At 36.6% G+C, this 18,244-nt stretch overlaps 2 protein-coding genes across 2 annotated transcripts in view; both read right to left on the bottom strand.

Moving 5' to 3' along the window:
* Positions 1 to 4,793: 4,793 nt before the first annotated feature.
* Positions 4,794 to 18,244, bottom strand: part of LOC125775854 (protein toll-like) — a 138,743-nt gene continuing 125,292 nt past the window's right edge. The window contains exon 2 of the mRNA XM_049446887.1: positions 4,794 to 5,003. The gene's annotated coding sequence lies outside the window, so the exon portion shown is untranslated. The remainder of the gene's footprint in view (positions 5,004 to 18,244) is intronic.
* On the bottom strand, positions 5,092 to 7,985 carry LOC105232942 (protein toll). The gene is made up of 2 exons (XM_011214852.4): positions 7,879 to 7,985; positions 5,092 to 7,819 (listed from the first exon to the last, which is right to left on the bottom strand). Exon 2 carries the CDS (start codon positions 7,777 to 7,779, stop codon positions 5,092 to 5,094), a length of 2,688 nt encoding a protein of 895 aa, XP_011213154.3. The 5' UTR covers positions 7,780 to 7,819; positions 7,879 to 7,985.

The raw sequence follows: 18,244 nt of genomic DNA, 5'->3' as shown, positions 1-18,244 counted from the left end.
GACAAGACTGCATCGATGAACAAAAATCTTTGTATGGCAATGCAGCACCATCCTATAGCACTATGAAAAACTGTTACAACGAATTCAATCGTGGCCGACGCTTGCTCAAAGACGAATTCCGTGTAGGTCGTCCAAAAACAGCCGTTGTGCCAGAAAACATCGATGCCGTACGTGAACTGATAATGCAAGACCGCCATGTAATATACCTTCAGATAGAGGCATGCCTATGCATTTCTCCCACCAGCATACATTCGATATTGCATGAACACCTGGCCGTAAAAAAGGTTTGTTCTCGTTGGATCCCGCACAATTTGATAATCGCTCAAAAAAAGGCTAGTGTGGATTGGTGTAAAGAAATGCTGAAAAAATACGATCGCGGTGCTTCAAAAGACGTTTATAAGATCGTCACAGGTGACGAATCATGGATCTATGCGTATGAGCCCGAAACAAAACAGCAATCGACCGTGTGGGTCTTCCAAGACGAGCCAAATCCAACGAAAGTTGTTCGTGGAAGAAGCACTTCGAAGCAAATGGTCGCCTGTTTCTTCGGAAAAACTGGTCATGTGGCGACTGTTCCGCTTGAGCAACGTAGGACGGTCAATTCTGAGTGGTACACCACCATTTGTTTGTTTATTTAGACTGAAGTAATACTGGACTCCTGAAATCATGAAAGTGGTGAGACTTGGAATCGGTGGATTTGTACGACAGTTATAGGGCTTCAGCAGCCCCAAAGTTGTATTCCATAAGATGAAATACTATAAATGTTGTCGGGTATTGCTTATGAACTCCCTTTAGTTGTTTTTGTAAATTTAAGGCGCTTATTACAGCCAGCTAACAATTAGCAATTAGTTTTTCGTAGCCACTGTTAAATTGAATTGTCGCTGACAATTCTGTAAGTAAATGATTAACAAGTGAATCACATGCAGACATAACGAAAAATACTGCAGATTGATGTCGGCACTTAATCGGTTGTATATATTATAAGTAAGTGAGAATCAGACATAAAATGAAATATTAAAATAGAAGAGGCATTTCTTAAATATTTTATTTTTTCTATAGTGATATCTGAAGTCATTTATATCCAGAATTTAAAATAGCCAGCTACACAAGAAATATGTAAGTTAAAACTATAAGTTTCCGGCTGACAGAATGCCTTAAGGACATGCAGGATCACCAAAGTCATGTGTAAGATATCCGTAGAAAAAGGCGCATACTTTTTACTCACACGATCTCTTAAGGCCTGCAGAACGGCTGTTGCTCTAATGACAGGTCACAACTTATTGGTGTTAGATGTGCTTTGGATAAGAATTAAATTACGAACGCATGCTTTTTTAACACATTGAGTGCCATGGCTACACGTTTTCGTGCGACAGGCATTGTCTGGCCTTAGGTATTGTCATGTGTTTTTGGTTGACGCTACAGGGTTTTTTAAATGTATTTCTAGTAGCCTAATGTTTGCCCTAAATTTTGGTCTGAGTTTCATAGAGATATCTTCATTTTTGCGGTTTTTATAATAAAAACTCGGAGGTTCTTTTTAATTTTGAAAATTTATTGGAATTCATTCGATATTTCGGAAAAAAAGTATAAAAGAGATATTGGAAAATTAAAATTAGGATATGATAACTCCAATTACATGGATTTTTTACATTAATTTTTTAGATGTGTATATTTTGGAAAGCAATCAATGCACAATTGGGGAGTGTTGGGGCATTGCGGACAGTACGAAGTTGTCCTTTTGATATTCTTTCTTGCTTCCTTTCGACTAAATTTTCTTTTTGCTTCAGCGTAGCATAAAACACAAGCACGTCGGATGGTTTTATTATTTTCATCTACTCTTTTTGTGATAATATGATTTGATTGCGATATAGGCTGCGGGGATGTGAGATCTATGTATAGTAGGCCCGTATATTAATATTTCTATTCGTAGCTGCTTTATACACAGTATAGGTATTTACCGCGGAAAGTCCAAGTAAAAGTTCAATTCCCAGCTTTCGGTACCATTTTAACCCTTTGCGAAGGGTATTTTCGTATGAAGCCATTTGGTCGGAAAGATCAATGCCTGATTTCCCCTTATTATATTCTACCACAGCCAGTGGCTTTTCTGTTGCTCGTCTTTTACGTCTCGCTCCTTGACTAGTTAAAGGCTCCGCAGGATTATGTGCTCCATCTGTTATGGATACCATTATCGGGGCATGTAAATGTAAAGGAAAATGCGTAAAACGAAAAAAAATAAGAAATAGCAAAAAAATTACGTAGCACATTTTCGTATGACATCGATTTTTACGATTGCAATTCCGTCGTGCAGTGCCATGTCGTAAGGAAACGTGCGACAAAAAAAAAACCGTTATAAAATCCAAAATAAACCACAAAATCATCCGGGATTGGCGCAGAACTGAATATTTTCTACTTTTACACCAGCTTATAGCAAAAAATGTGCTTGGCACCCGGGGAAGGTTTTCGTCAAAACCCCTTGGCACTCAATGTGTTAATAGTCAAAAATAAACTTTCGCTCCAATTATGCGGTTTTCCGACTAGTTCAATATCAAGCAGAGATTTCGTATTGAATACTGGTACATTCTGCTAGGTACAGGCACAACTAGTCGTAATATGATATGCATAGTACATATTAGATATTTAAAGTACATATATGTAGTATTATATATGTTTGGTACATTTTAGATATGTATATAATATAAGTATATAGTATCATATATTGCCAACGGTGCATTTCAGCATTAAGCATAACTAACGGTCATGTGTATTGCTTTGCTCAGTATTTACTATAGGCGGCAACAAATCATCTGTGACCCCAATTATATTCGTAGATAGCATTATATCAAATTTAATTAAATCGTATTTAGTGGACGTTTATTGGTGCACTATGTTCAGACACTTAAAATGATAAGTGTGTGTTAAATGTTTAGGTAGTGCTAAATTATGTCTGGTAAGTGTAGTGTTGTAAAATATGCTCATTGTAACAGAGTTATTTTAAGTTGCAGATAGATTTTGAGCGGACTTAGATAACTAAGATATTTTAATTCTCAACAATTCAATTTATCGTTTTGAGCAATGTTGATCTTCCGGAAATCGTAGAAGTTGTTACTGGATACTGGCTAATAGGCGTATATGCGGTATGTCAAAAATTTGGTGGGATGCTAATTGTTGAAATCATATTGTGAAAAGTGAAGTGAAAACATTCTTTCTCCCATACTTAGGATTCTTAAAATAGCACTATGAAACTGCGTTTTCTGCTGTCTAAGTGGGATTCTTATTGGCTTTGGTCACGGGATCGACCTTTTATCTAATAACAATTATGGAAAAGGCAAATCAGATTTACAAGTAATCTAATAAGAAGTCATTTGGCTGATCTTAAATAACTCAACACCATTAATGCCCCCGATGAGAAATAGAGCGCAGCCAGGAAGATTCTCCAATGGTAGTTTAATTGGTGAATTTACCTTACTCGAGGCCTTGCGTCTCATTACCTCCTACTCCCTCAAAACTGATTATATAAAATCGGTCTAACTCTGTCACAATCGCTTGTTGAATAGACCTAAGCCTAGATTACATATGTATCATCTAAGTACTCATGCGGTTATGCTAATGATTACGAAGTGCGCAAACTGTGAAAGTTGCATGAATGAAAGCAAGATGAAAACATCTAGACATCCACTGCCTAGCTGAAGTAGACTCCGGTTAGAAAATCTCGGTAGACATATCTTCTATAAATCAGGGAAATCGGCTAAAATTTGTATTAGCCACCTCAATCTAATCAACAAATCTATCGCAGGTTCAAGGCCCTTTTTGCGCAAATAATTAATAACTAAATACGCCAGAGACATTAAATTTTACCTTTGAGAGGATATAAGAAGGCTTTATAGGAGCCCGAGTGAAAATTGGAAGATGGGGGTGGCACCGCCCACTTTTTGGTGAAACCCCATATCTCGGGACCTAACCAAAGGATTTCGTTAAAATTTTGCACGTAATATTTCTTTCTGCAACTATTCTATCCGCCGTTAATTTTGTAAATTTAAGGCTTTATTGTATAAAAACGGTTAGAAAAATGTTATTCAAACTATTGGCCGTCGCTAGCTACTACTTTTGACTATCTATCTGGTAGCATGCGTATTCCGTGACGAAAGAACTCCTCATCTTTCGAGTCGATCCAAGTATCAATCCAATTTTTGACTTCTTCATAAGAACTGAAGTGCTCGTTAGCTATACCGTGTGCCACCGATCGGAACAAGTAGTAGTCAGATGGAGTAACGTCTGGAGAATACGGCGGGTGGGGTAAGATCTCCCACTTCAGCGTCTCCAAATTTTTTTTGACCACCTTTGCGACGTGAGGCCGAGCATTCTTATGCTGAAGAATGACTTTATCGTGTCTTTCCTCGTCCTGTGGCCGTTTTTCTTTTAGTGCTCGGCTGAAACGTATCAATTGCGTTCGGTATCGATCTCCTGTGATGATTTCACTTGGCTTTAGCAGCTCATAATATATCACCCCCAGCTGGTGGTTCGCATAGGATTATTGTAGTGGACAATGCGATGTAAAAATCCCTTTCGGTTCTGCCTTTGAAGCAGTTGTTCACATGCAAAGAAATGCATCTCTTGGTTTCAAGTCGTAGGTACCCTCATTACTTGTTTAACTTAAATTTTGGTCAGCACCTGACATCACCTTTCCTCATTGCATTTAAGCATTGCATCTTTCGAGAATATTGATAAAATATTCCACTGCACTCGAGCTTACGCTTTCTTTATTGTTGAAATATTTTTTGTATATATGTATACACAGATATGATTGTGCGCTTTCTAATTAATTATACAGGAAAATTTATTAAATAGTTACTTGATATATAATATAATGGGTTTGAAGAGTGTATGCGATCATTACTGTTTGGAAAGCAGGTTGGCCAAGATTACCTCAATCTTCAATTTCTCTCTTAACAGCAACATTTGGAACAACTCTTTGTGTCTCAGAAGAATCGGAAGATTTCAAATAATAACTGCAAATAAAGGTAGTATATTTGTATTTTCATAAATATATGTATATGGATTTCTCATAACTCTTACCAACCTGCAACTGTGACAAATTTAAACAATTTCTTCACGCAACCGATTCATCTCAACTTGTCCCATAACATACATTCTGCCGTTAGTTTTTAGCATATCGGAACTCTTTTTTCCACGCCTTTTATGTGGCATGGCGTAGCGTAACTTGTCCCAAAATCTGACGTCTTGCCAATCTAGATAAGTATTCATATCCAAATATGCCCTTAGCTCTTTATCCAATAAGTCAGTTTTCGTGATTTCGCCATATTTAATCATTATTATGCGCGCACGACCCTCGTTCAACGAGCACTGATGCGCTGTGCGAAACTCCATGCGCGCCCAATCCGACTCGATAAAGTGCTGCGAAAGCACAATGATCGTCCGACGCGACTGATCCACCGATTCGATGATTTGTTCAGGTATATAAGCGCCAGCCAGCCAATTGCGTTCGTGTGTGCATACACGAAATGGTGGTTCGCACTGTTCGAGTTGCGGCAGTAATGTATGGTTGACGAAGTCTGCATCCTGGTGTGCATATGAAATAAACGCATCGAATGTTTTATGCTTATCCAGCTCACATTCGCTAATGCAAAATCTCAATATGTTGTGGCTATATAACCAGACTTCCACTTCTAATTTATATTTATAAAAGAGTGCGATAATGCAAAGTAAAACAATAATGGTTAACGCTACACTAATCACAGTTGCATTCAAGTTTTGATAATATTCAACTTTAAGAGGAGTTGGACACATTTCTCTCACATTGTCTATTAGGCGTGTATCGTTCAGCAGATTAGCACAGAGTAACTGGTCGGCATCGGGTATGCGTGTCCGATGTGTACGTATGGTGTACACCAATTGTTGTGTGGAACAGTTACAAAACCAATCATTTTTACTTAGATAGAGACATTGTATTTTTGTGCTGTCATTAAGGTATGTACGCAAAAATTCTTCACTCAAAGATTTTAAGTTATTATTTCGTACATCCAAAACCGTCAAATTAGTTGGCAGTTGACTGATATTAATGCTCGTGATTTTATTGTGCGACGCGTTGAGTTGCGAAACAATACCATAGCCGAAGGTGGTGTTTAACGGCAATACAGTAAAATTGTTATTGCTTATATCGAGTACCGAACTCTTGAGCCCAACTTGCTCGGGGCGTGGGAGCTGTTCGATGTGCTGCACACCCACGCAATTGATGTGCAGAAATTCAAATTGTGTGTAACAATTGCATTCGCTGGGGCACATTACTGGTTCACACAGTTCTTTACGTTCCAGCTGCTCGAAATTTGTTGACGTCTGAACGCACTGTGAACCATTGAACAACGAACGATAGTTTTCACTGTAAAGCCAAGCCAATTTACAATCGCACGCGATCGGATTACCAGTTAGACTGATTTTGGCCCCACAATCAGCAGTTGTACTGGAGAAATTTTGTGAAGAGAAAATGTTTTCAATCAGATTGTGTTCTAAATTTATTTCAAAAGGGCATGTAAGCCAATCCAAAGTGAATTCGCGCAAACGATTGCCACTTAAATTGATTACTGTTGAGTTAACCTTGTCACTTTCGTAATTTTCTGGCTGCAACTTCGTAATATAATTTAGACTGTCTTCTAAAACCGAACTCATGCTGTTTCGAAATTTTGTCAGTAATCTCGGTATTTTATTGACGGAAGTCTTGGTGCTCCAAATAGTTTGCAGTTGGTTCTGGCTTATGTCTAGCCTATGTAGATAATTCAGCGGTATCAGATTTTCCATAAGATTTGTGATGTCGTGCAGGTGATTGCCAGCAAGTTTCAACTGCCATAGCCAAGGTGTATGTTCGAAAATGTGTGGCGTTAAATATTCCAATAAATTGTGACTCAGATCCAGTACTAAAAGTTGACGCTGATATGCAAATAGACTTTCGGGCAATTCCCTGATTTCATTACGGCTCAAGATCAGACAATTCAATTGCGTTAGCGGTGCAAAGATGTTGGCGTCCAACATTCTCATATTATTACCGGATAAGTCAAGCTGTTTTAGCGCAGTGAAGTTCTTAAAGTATGTTTGCGTCAAGTTTTGCAGCGATAAGTACTGGTTACTTAGACCTTGTACGCTAAGCGTAAGCGTTTCCACTTTATTCGGCCTATAAAGTCTGCTAGTTGGTATGCTTATAATATTTGCTTCCCGAATTTCATTTCGATTTGATTTAGTAATCAATTGCAGGTGAGTCACTTCCGTGGTTGGACCATAATATACCGTTGATTCTGCAGCAAGGTCAGTGTTATGTACTACTGTTACTTTATTCAGCTCAGTCATTTCTATTAGAATTTCCCACACTTTGTCATTCATACAGATTTCGTGTGTAAAATTCATGCAATCTTTCACTCCGATATAACGTGTTTTAAGTAAAATTGACTGAAATTTGTGTTTGAGTAGGTAATCGATATTAGTTTCTGTTACTTCAGAGTAACACTCTACCCACAGATACCGACGGTTTTCCGAAAAGTCGATGTAAATAGTATGTCCGTCGTACATTTTACACGAAAGATCCCCACTGCTAAGGCAATCACAAGCAGTCTTCTCATCGCCAAAGCAATCGGGGGGCCAAGTGGAGAATGGTTCAACAGTAGTTTCGATTAACTGCATTTCGGTAGTGTGCGCCAACAGAAATTTGTTGTTAATGATCAGTTGACTTAGTATGCAGGCGAGTATTACATACAAATTGCGCTCTTTTAGTTTGTTCATCTATATATTATTCTAAGACAAGGCGCTTATTTCCAGAGATCTACAAAACGTACAGAGACAAATAATACATCAAATTAAAGTGTGCGATCTGAAACTTACACGAATTTTACAGATTTTAAATTCATTAAACCACTTTTGATATATTTGCGTTTAAAGTTTTTCAATTTTTACATTAAGCTAATATAAGCAGCGCTTCTATAGAAAAGAGCATATACATACATATATGTAAGAGAACGAATAATTACAAATGTTTCTGTCATTTGCTTTCGTTAAAAATTAGCAAATTCATAGATAACTTGATGCGAGACTCTTTGATTCAAGAGAGAGCTGGCAAAACTCGCATTTTTTATAAAATTTGCCAATGATGCCACTGCTGAAAAATATTATATTGGCTATTTAATAAATTTTACAAAACACTAAAATAAACACTTTGAAAATGCATACATATATAAATGCTAAAAAGCAAAATCATTAATTATTTTACATAAACATTTGTTTTGCCAAAATATGTTCGCACAGTTCAATGAAATTTCATTTCGCACTAATTTCGTCAAGTAATTATAGCGGTTTACTTCTGGCATCCCGCCTTTTTGACAGGGTTTGCCGCCAGCTGACTATCGAGAGAGCAAGAAAAGAGATTCTGATCAAGTTATCTATAAGCAAAATCAAAGTGTATTCAACAAAGTGAACTAAGTATTTGACTTACGCTTATTTGACAATAAAATAGTAAACAATTCATGTATTTGTTTATATTAACCCGTGTGTTTTTTTTTTGATCTTGAACAATATGAAGCCACTTGCTTTACATACATACGAGTATATATGATAAATATAAACGTAATAGAAATAGAGACAACCAATTTATTTGTTTTCAACGTTATAATGAATTCATATTTATTTTACAAACAATTACATACGTGTAAAAAACCAAAACTATAGCACAGCATGTATAGCTTCCGATCAGTTGTTAAAATTTTCGCGCAAACAAGTTTGTCTTGAGACCTAATCAGTAGTAAAAACGTAAAATTTCTAGTTATCAAAATATGAGGGTTTATTACTTTTTTTCTTGAAGATTGGAAAGTAAGTTTAATGAGGGTACTGCATCGGGGCTTAGTCGTCTTCTTTTAAGGGGAGATTCTTTTATTTCCTCCGCCTTAAAATGTAGCCCACATATTCTCGATGACAAACTGAGTTGTACGCCACATACTTTTTCCCATTCCTTCCGTTGCGATTTGTCAGTTGGAGCACAAAACATTGGTAAGTTGCTTCCATGAGTTGTTTTGCATAGGCAACAAGTATTCGGCATTTTATTCAGTTATTTAAAAAAATATTGTTTTTCGTTTTGAAATTTGCTTACTTTTGAATTTCCGAATTTGAATTTTTGAATAAATGTAAGGGTTAAGTCAATGACAACATTCATGTCAAATAAGCGTAAAGAAAAATTAAATGTCATATACTTAGTTCACTTTGTTGAATACACTTTGAGCAAAATGACAATAAGAGAATGACGAATATTACAAATTACAAATTTTTGTTTTGGCATGTGCACTGCGTAGTTGTATGAATTCGTCCCCTCAATATAACAATAGCGTATAATTTTTTTTGGGTTTTGAGAAAATCGAGTTTAAAGTTTTTGTCAAATCAGATGTCTATACACTTATTGAAGGAAATTTTTGAACATGAAATTATACACCATTTTTTCTAATGACATTTTGACCCACTTTGTGGAAGTAGAATTTGACGAAATTTTGACCAGACATAGAATCAATGATGGAGATTCTAAATATGCAATAAAAAAATAATGGCGTATCAGCACATACGCTATTGTTATATTGAGGGGACGAATTGTACATACATATGGTAAATACATACATATGCATGCGCTAAGGCGCTATCTACGATTTGACATGCGCTCTCTTCTATGTTATAGTTATATTCGTACGTATATGTATGTACGAGCTAAGGAACACTGCGCTTTGACATGCGCACTCAATTTTGTTTTATATTCACACATACATACTTACAAACATATGCATATATGGGCGACGACGCAAGTGCAAGTGTTGTCGGCGTTATTTTTATTAGAAGTGTTATTGCGTTAAGCTTAGTACGCAGCTCTCAAGAAACGTAAAAACTTCATATAAAAAAACGCTTAAGAAACGGTCCAGAAACGTTCTGCGATAAAGTTACTTGTGCTAGTACGCAGCTCTTAAGAAAGCTAGTACTAATTTTTAATACTTTTTTTCAATAAAATGTGAATATGGCAAACCTGGTTTTGCGAAGAAACATCAAATCAACAATTGTTTCTTGCAGGAAATTCGAAGTAATCGTCAAATTCATCCTAAATTAGTTGAAATCATTATTATAAAGTATGTTCCATTTTGAAATGTTGTATAAAACCAACCAATCGTCAACAACAGTCCTTAACACTCCAGTAGTCGCGCGTACTACAATAGTAGACCACTTGTGTATATACTTTTACGTTTTACGAATAACTATTCGCAAGAAGTCTGATTTTAAGTTCCTAATATGTTTAAAATGAATATTTTTTGGTTGATTTGGTTTTATAATAAACTGTTACTTATTATTATTAAAACAAATTTTTATACTCTCGCAACAAAGTTGCTAAAGAGAGTATTATAGTTTTGTTCACATAACGGTTGTTTGTAAGTCCTAAAACTAAAAGAGTCAGATATAGGGTTATATATACCAAAGTGATCAGGGTGACGAGTAGAGTTGAAATCCGGATGTCTGTCTGTCCGTCCGTCCGTCTGTCCGTCCGTCCGTCCGTCCGTCTGTCCGTCCGTCCGTCCGTCCGTGCAAGCTGTAACTTGAGTAAAAATTGAGATATCGTGATGAAACTTGGTACACGTATTTCTTGGCTCCATAAGAAGGTTAAGTTCGAAGATGGGCAAAATCGGTCCACTGCCACGCCCACAAAATGGCGGAAACCGAAAACCTATAAAGTGTCATAACTAAGCCATAAATAAAGATATTAAAGTGAAATTTGGCACAAAGGATCGCATTAGGGAGGGACATATTTGGACGTAATTTTTTTGGAAAAGTGGGCGTGGCCCCGCCCCCTACTAAGTTTTTTGTACATATCTCGGAAACTACTATAGCTATGTCAACCAAACTCTACAGAATCGTTTTCTTCAGGCATTTCCATATACAGTTCAAAAATGGAAGAAATCGGATAATAACCACGCCCACCTCCCATACAAAGGTTATGTTGAAAATCACTTAAAGTGCGTCAACCGACTAACAAAAAACGTCAGAAACACAAAATTTTACGGAAGAAATAGCAGAAGGAAGCTGCATCCAGGCTTTTTTTAAAAATTGAAAATGGGCGTGGCGTCGCCCACTTATGGACCAAAAACCATATCTCAGGAACTACTCCACCGATTTCAATGAAATTCGGTATATAATATTTTCTTAACACCCTGACGACATGTACGAAATATGGGTGAAATCGGTTCACAACCACGCCTTTTTCCAATATAACACTATTTTGTATTCCATCTGCTGCCTTCTCTGTATAATATATACATTAGAAACCAATGTTTATAGCGGAATAAAACTTTACACGAATACGGTATTTGAGCTGAGGTATCCCTTGTGGAAAAATTGTCGTGATCGGACTATAACTTTTCAAGGTCCCTGATATCGAACACGAAGAACTCAGTGCCTAACCTAACCTAACCTAATTTTTCACCGAAAATATCGGTAAATCTCTTAGAATTTAATTCTAATTAATTTTACAGCAAAATAAAAAAATATGTAAATGACGGATAATGAAATCTCGATTATCACTTTGTCATGCGAGAGTATAAAATGTTCGGTGACACCCGAACTTAGCCCTTCCTTACTTGTTTTATTTGCAAATATTTCGTTTCAAACCCTTATGTCTAAAATGTTCTACACATGTAGTACGCGCGACTACTAACGACACAAAAAGGGGCGCGACCACTGGAGTGTTAAATCTCAATGAAAATATTTGTGTTACCATACACATACATACATACATACATACGCACAAAGTTTGTTTACTTTGTTTATTCTCTCTTACTCTTCTAATGTGGATCATTCACAATGCGTAACCAGCTGTCAAAATTACTTGAGAAATAATGTATTTTTGTTCTTGAGCAATTACTTGAGAGCTGCGTACCAACCTTTAGGTAAGCTTTGAGTCAGTTCAGTTTTCTTCCAAAAGTCAAGGCGGCTATTACCAGCGAATACATACATACAGTGGGCCAATAAAGTTTACATACACCTAGTTCTATTAATATACGACGCGTTTATTTGTTTTAAAATGAATAGATTTTGTGATTTTTTTCTATCCATATCCAGATATGTATATTTAACATTAAATATAACATATCAAAATTTTTTTTTTTATGCACAAATAAAAAAAATTAATGCTAAAGCTTAAAATGCGCCTAATTCATATCAAGAAAGTTTACGTACACCAATGATTATTTATATAAGTAAAGAGAAACTACAATAGTTTTAGTGGTTTTTGGCTTACAATTTGTTGCTATTATTGTCCCTAGACATCGATGTTTGCTCCCCACCCAATTTCTAGTATTGTTTCCGGATATTTTGACCCACTAAGTCCACGATCCGGCTTTTTGGCCTTATTTTGATGAAATTCGATGTTTTCGAATACGATTTTCCAAAAAGGTCCAGATATTTTGAATAGGATTAATGTCTGGTGATTACCGGTCCTATGGAGTTATTTTTAATTCCATAACAACCCTGCACGTTCAAGATAAGACGGGTGTTTTGGGTCATTATCGTGTTATAACTAGAACTGGCCGCTATTAACAACTGATTTAAGCACAGGAGTTCTATCTTCTCAAGATATCAAAGTTAAGACTTGCGACCAAAATAAAACCACTACGAATGTAGTTTTCCATGAAGTACTTGAATAAATTGAGTAAAAAAAATATTTACTTTTTTCATTTTAAATAACGGAGTCCCCCGATTATCGGGGGTTATTACTAGTATTGATTAATTTTCTGTTATTGTTTTTATATTTCCTCCACAATAAATCGGGTTTGCAGACCAACTCGCTCTTACTGAAATACTGAAATATATTGAAAGAATTGGTACGCTTTAAGAAGCTTAAATCGTGGGTTAATTCCTTATCAAGAAAAATATTTTCGCAAACCGCAAACTCTCTTAGCACACGTACTTGTGCGATAATTTGTTTGCTGTTCTATATAATACAAGGAAAGCAAACTTTTTCTAAAAGAATTTACTTCTCTGTAGGCTGACTAAATCTATAGCAACGCCACTGAAAGTCGTAAGCGAAGTCATACCGACGTAGTGTATCACAATAACTTGGAATTTTGTGGTTAAAAACTTTTTAAAAAGTTGCGTGACCGTGTTGAAGCTGCATTAACCACAGGTCAAATTGCTTAAAATTAAGATAAGCGGTTTAATCGGAATGATTTTAACATAATACAAATAAGTATGTCAGATATAAAGCAAGCATTTTATGAGTAAACTGTCAAACGTTGTTTTAAAATAAATGTTTTTTCAGAACTTTTTTTTATCAAAATTTAGCAAGGGCAAAGAGTTTTTAAAAAGTGGTTTTGGTCGAAAATTGAATTTTGTCCATTTCAACTCCCTCAAAGTAATCTTCTTCCGCAGCAATACACTTATGCCAACGAATTTTCCAATCGTCATAGCACTTGGAAAACGCTCCGTCATAGTGGCCAACAGAGCTTTCTTCGATCTTTCGAGCTTTTATATCCTCATTTGTATCAAAAAGGTGTCTTCGGAGTGGTCATGAGAATTTGCTGAATAGCCAGAAGTTACGCGAAGGTAAATTAAGGCAAGCGAGCGAAAATTTGACTTACCCCTTATTTCAATATTATCGGAATTTGCGAACATCCGGCTGACTTTACTCTATACGATTGATTTTTTAGGATGTGGCACGTTAGTGGTACGTGGTATTGGGAAAAATAGATAATGCATATAACGATTTTCGTTTTTTAATAAACCTTATACACATATAGGAGTTATATAAAAAATTGCTTGGATTTCGATACTCTGGTTGAAGTTTTATAACCTTGAAATATTTCTCGGGCTTTCATTCTTGTAAGTCGCAAGAGTATAAAATGTTCGGTTGCATACGAACATGGATCTTCCTTACTTTTTGCGAATAGCTTTGCGCGCATAACACTATGATAATATTTTTTGTTGACAATTGGACGTGTCGGAAGGAATTCGGAATGCACCACACCTCGATAATCGAGGAAAACTGTCACATAGCCTTGATTTTTGACCTACTTTGTCGTGTTTATTTCGGCTTTGGATCCCCTTTTTCACGATATTCGGCCGATACATCATCAGTTTCCATTTCGTAAACGCAGATCCAAGACTCATCGCCAGTAATAATATGTTTCGTGATATTCTCGTCGTCGGAAATCATTCTTTTACAGACGTTAATGCTACGCTGTTTTTCGAAATAATTTAGTGCTTTTGGAACCAATCGTGATTTCACTTTTCTTAAGCCCAAATGGTCTTCCAAAATAGTGCGATATTCCAAAAATTCCTGTAAGATCTCTGCTTGTTAATCGGCAATTCTCATGCTATTTTCTTTTACTGACAAGTTGACCATCGGATGTGATTGATGTTGTTGGCCGTTCTGAACGTGGTTCGTCGTTTTTTATCTTACAAGATATCATCACGAAATTTCGCACTGAATGTTTTCTAAAGATGAGCTTTAATTCAAAAGAAAATGGTTCAGATCGGTGCACTAAAGCATATGGTTTTTGTAAAAACTGTTAAAGCAGCATAAAGTTCTCGAGTGCAAATCTTTTTATACCCTGAACAGGGTATATTAAGTTTGTCACGATGTTTGTAACACCCAGAAGGAAGCGTCGGAGAACCTATAAAGTATATAACGGGTGATTTTTTTGAGGTTAGGATTTTCATGCATTAGTATTTGACAGATCACGTGGGATTTCAGACATGGTGTCAAAGAGAAAGATGCTCAGTATGCTTTGACATTTCATCATGAATAGACTTACTAACGAGCAACGCTTGCAAATCATTGAATTTTATTACCAAAATCAGTGTTCGGTTCGAAATGTGTTTCGCGCGCGTGTTTTGTTCAGCGATGAGGCTCATTTCTGGTTGAATGGCTACGTAAATAAGCAAAATTGCCGCATTTGGGGTGAAGAGCAACCAGAAGCCGTTCAAGAACTGCCCATGCATCCCGAAAAATGCACTGTTTGGTGTGGTTTGTACGCTGGTGGAATCATTGGACCGTATTTTTTCAAAGATGCTGTTGGACGCAACGTTACGGTGAATGGCGATCGCTATCGTTCGATGCTAACAAACTTTTTGTTGCCAAAAATGGAAGAACTGAACTTGGTTGACATGTGGTTTCAACAAGATGGCGCTACATGCCACACAGCTCGCGATTCTATGGCCATTTTGAGGGAAAACTTCGGACAACAATTCATCTCAAGAAATGGACCCGTAAGTTGGCCACCAAGATCATGCGATTTAACGCCTTTAGACTATTTTTTGTGGGGCTACGTCAAGTCTAAAGTCTACAGAAATAAGCCAGCAACTATTCCAGCTTTGGAAGACAACATTTCCGAAGAAATTCGGGCTATTCCGGCCGAAATGCTCGAAAAAGTTGCCCAAAATTGGACTTTCCGAATGGACCACCTAAGACGCAGCCGCGGTCAACATTTAAATGAAATTATCTTCAAAAAGTAAATGTCATGAACCAATCTAACGTTTCAAATAAAGAACCGATGAGATTTTGCAAATTTTATGCGTTTTTTTTTTTTTAAAAGTTATCAAGCTCTTAAAAAATCACCCTTTATATAAATGATCAGTACGTCAAGATGAGTCGATTTAGCCATGTCCGTCTGTCTATCCGTCTGTCTGTCTGTATATATACGAACTAGTCCCTCAATTTTTAAGATATCGTTTTGAAATTTTGCAAACGTCATTTTCTCTTCAAGAAGCTGCTCATTTGTCGGAACGGCCGATATCGGATCACTTTAACATATAGCTGCTATACAAACTGAACGATCGGAATCAAGTTCTTGAATAGAAAACTTTCACATTTGACAATGTATCTTCCCCAAATTTGGTATAGATTATTTTCTAGGGCAAAAATGTAATCTCCGAGGAAATTGTTCAGATCGGATAACTATAGCATATAGCTTCCATACAAACCGAACACATAGTTACTAACAGAAATGCACCTGTGAAGGGTATTTAGCTTCGGTGCAACCGAAGTTAACGTTTTTTCTTGTTTATTTTACTAGTTATCTATACATGATTTGGCATATGTTATCTTTCAAGCTATTGGTACAATTTTCGAATATATTGTTTAGATCTGACTACTATTGTACTATATAGAGCTGCCATATGAACTGATCGACCAATATGAGATTCTTATACGGGAAAGTTAAAAATATATAAAACAAAAGTTACATAATGACGTATAAACATATCGCCATCTACTTTACTGTACACTCATACCTATGTTCGGTTATAAACCCTCTTGAGCGATCGCAACAGTGATTTACTAGCCAGCATCTTCAGCTCAACTATGTACTTGACCCCAACACTCAGAAATTTCACTAGTGAATATACTTGTAGAAATTGCGAAAACTATAATATGAAGTCGCTTGTCTACGCAGATTAGCCTAAGACGCTAGACATGTTGTAGGAGAATATTCGATGCGTTATTGCTGACATATGGCCATAATTGTTGCGAAAAGTAATTGAAAATTGCGCCCCAGCCTGCACACCCTTTTTAATACCGGGTATAAGATATACTTAAATTTCTACTGCATAAGTAACAAAAATCAAAGAAGAGAAGTGATAGGAGAAGGAAGAAAATTTACAAATAAATAATACGGATGTTCTTATTATCCTCATATCTCTGCTGTAGTCAACTTGAAGTGGTAACACGCCGCTAAAATTGAAAATTCCACTTTCTAAAGGCTACAAAGCAGTTTTAGCGCGAGGTAACGAAGATGTCCATATGTAAGGCTCTAAAAATTTTATCATCAAAGGTGTTTCCACATTTGTATAATATATAACGAATGACAGAAAAATTTCGGGATAAAATAGTAAAAAAATTGCATGATCACTCTCGTTTCTCATTATTTTTTATAAATATTGTCTCCGGCTCTGTATTTAATTTTTGACCGCTAATAGTTCATTCGAAAAAGAAAAATTTACATAAATACCTTATAAGTTTATTAATGCATAAGTACGTACTTTTGTAAAAATTAAAAAAAAAAACATTTTAAAACCTTTTCTCACACACTTTCCTACGTTGGCTGACATTTTGATAGATGAATGAAACTGTCAATGCGATGATGTTGACGAAAAACTGACGATGATGTTGAGGAGAAAGGGCCCGATGAGAATGACCCTTCACTAACTTCACCACTTAAGAGCAACCACAAATGATTGCGTTGAGTTACGATGGAAGGCAGGGAGGAATAAGAAGTTTTCAAAAGAATTTCATAATATAAGAATGGTAGTGTAGTGGGGGTATCTACGAAGCAAGTTAATATAAACAAACTCAAAGGTAATGTGATAGTTGCTTTCCGCTTTTTCCTCTTTTTTGACTTGTCATGCTGCTGAAATATGTAAATACCCACGAACAAACAAGACAACAAATACTGCAATCATGCAGCAAATATGCAACATGCCACAAAAAGGCAAAAACAATTAATAGTTTATACAATATATAAGTACCCACACTTGCCGCAAACACTTTTCACGCTTATTATGCTGTGAGACATACCGTGCGCCCCCGCGTTAAATGCCGCCTTCGGTTGCTGTCACGCCGCTGCCGCCGCCGCCGCTAGTGTGGCTGCTGCTCTTGCAGTGCGTTAATTACGCGTTAAGCTGTCAAATGACATGGGTACGTGCGGCAGGCAGGCAGTAATTTTTATCGCAGCAACGCATCTACCAAGGCATAAACGGGCAACAAAAACAACATAAATGACAACACGCCGCATATGCTTGACAAGCGTAAGCGTCTTGAGAATGTCAAAGTTGCGTGAGATGGTGGCGATGTGGGAGACAATCGCATACACATACGTATATACTTGACAGCAGCAGCAGCAACGTCAACTCTTTACATAAAGAGTACAAAATAATCCACACTAAATAGCAGCAACCAGCGCATAGACGCAGTTGCATGCAACACTTATCAACCTACCTGTGCAGAGGTTTATTTATATTTGTGTATCAAGTATATACAAGCTTATATATGCGTGTAGATATGTCTACTTTGACAGTTGAGTGAAAACACACGCTTCCACCGCACACTCACACACGCTTCGCACCACCCTGCACCGCTCACCCATACTAGTCATTTGCATAGTTTCCATTCTGTCAATTTGTTGCATTTTTAATCGGCTGTCAACGTTGTAGGAAAGTGTGATGTACATAAATCTTGTTG

Source organism: Bactrocera dorsalis, chromosome 1 (genome assembly GCF_023373825.1).
Source record: "Bactrocera dorsalis isolate Fly_Bdor chromosome 1, ASM2337382v1, whole genome shotgun sequence".
NCBI lineage: Eukaryota > Metazoa > Arthropoda > Insecta > Diptera > Tephritidae > Bactrocera > Bactrocera dorsalis.
This window is presented reverse-complemented; position numbering and strand designations above follow the sequence as displayed.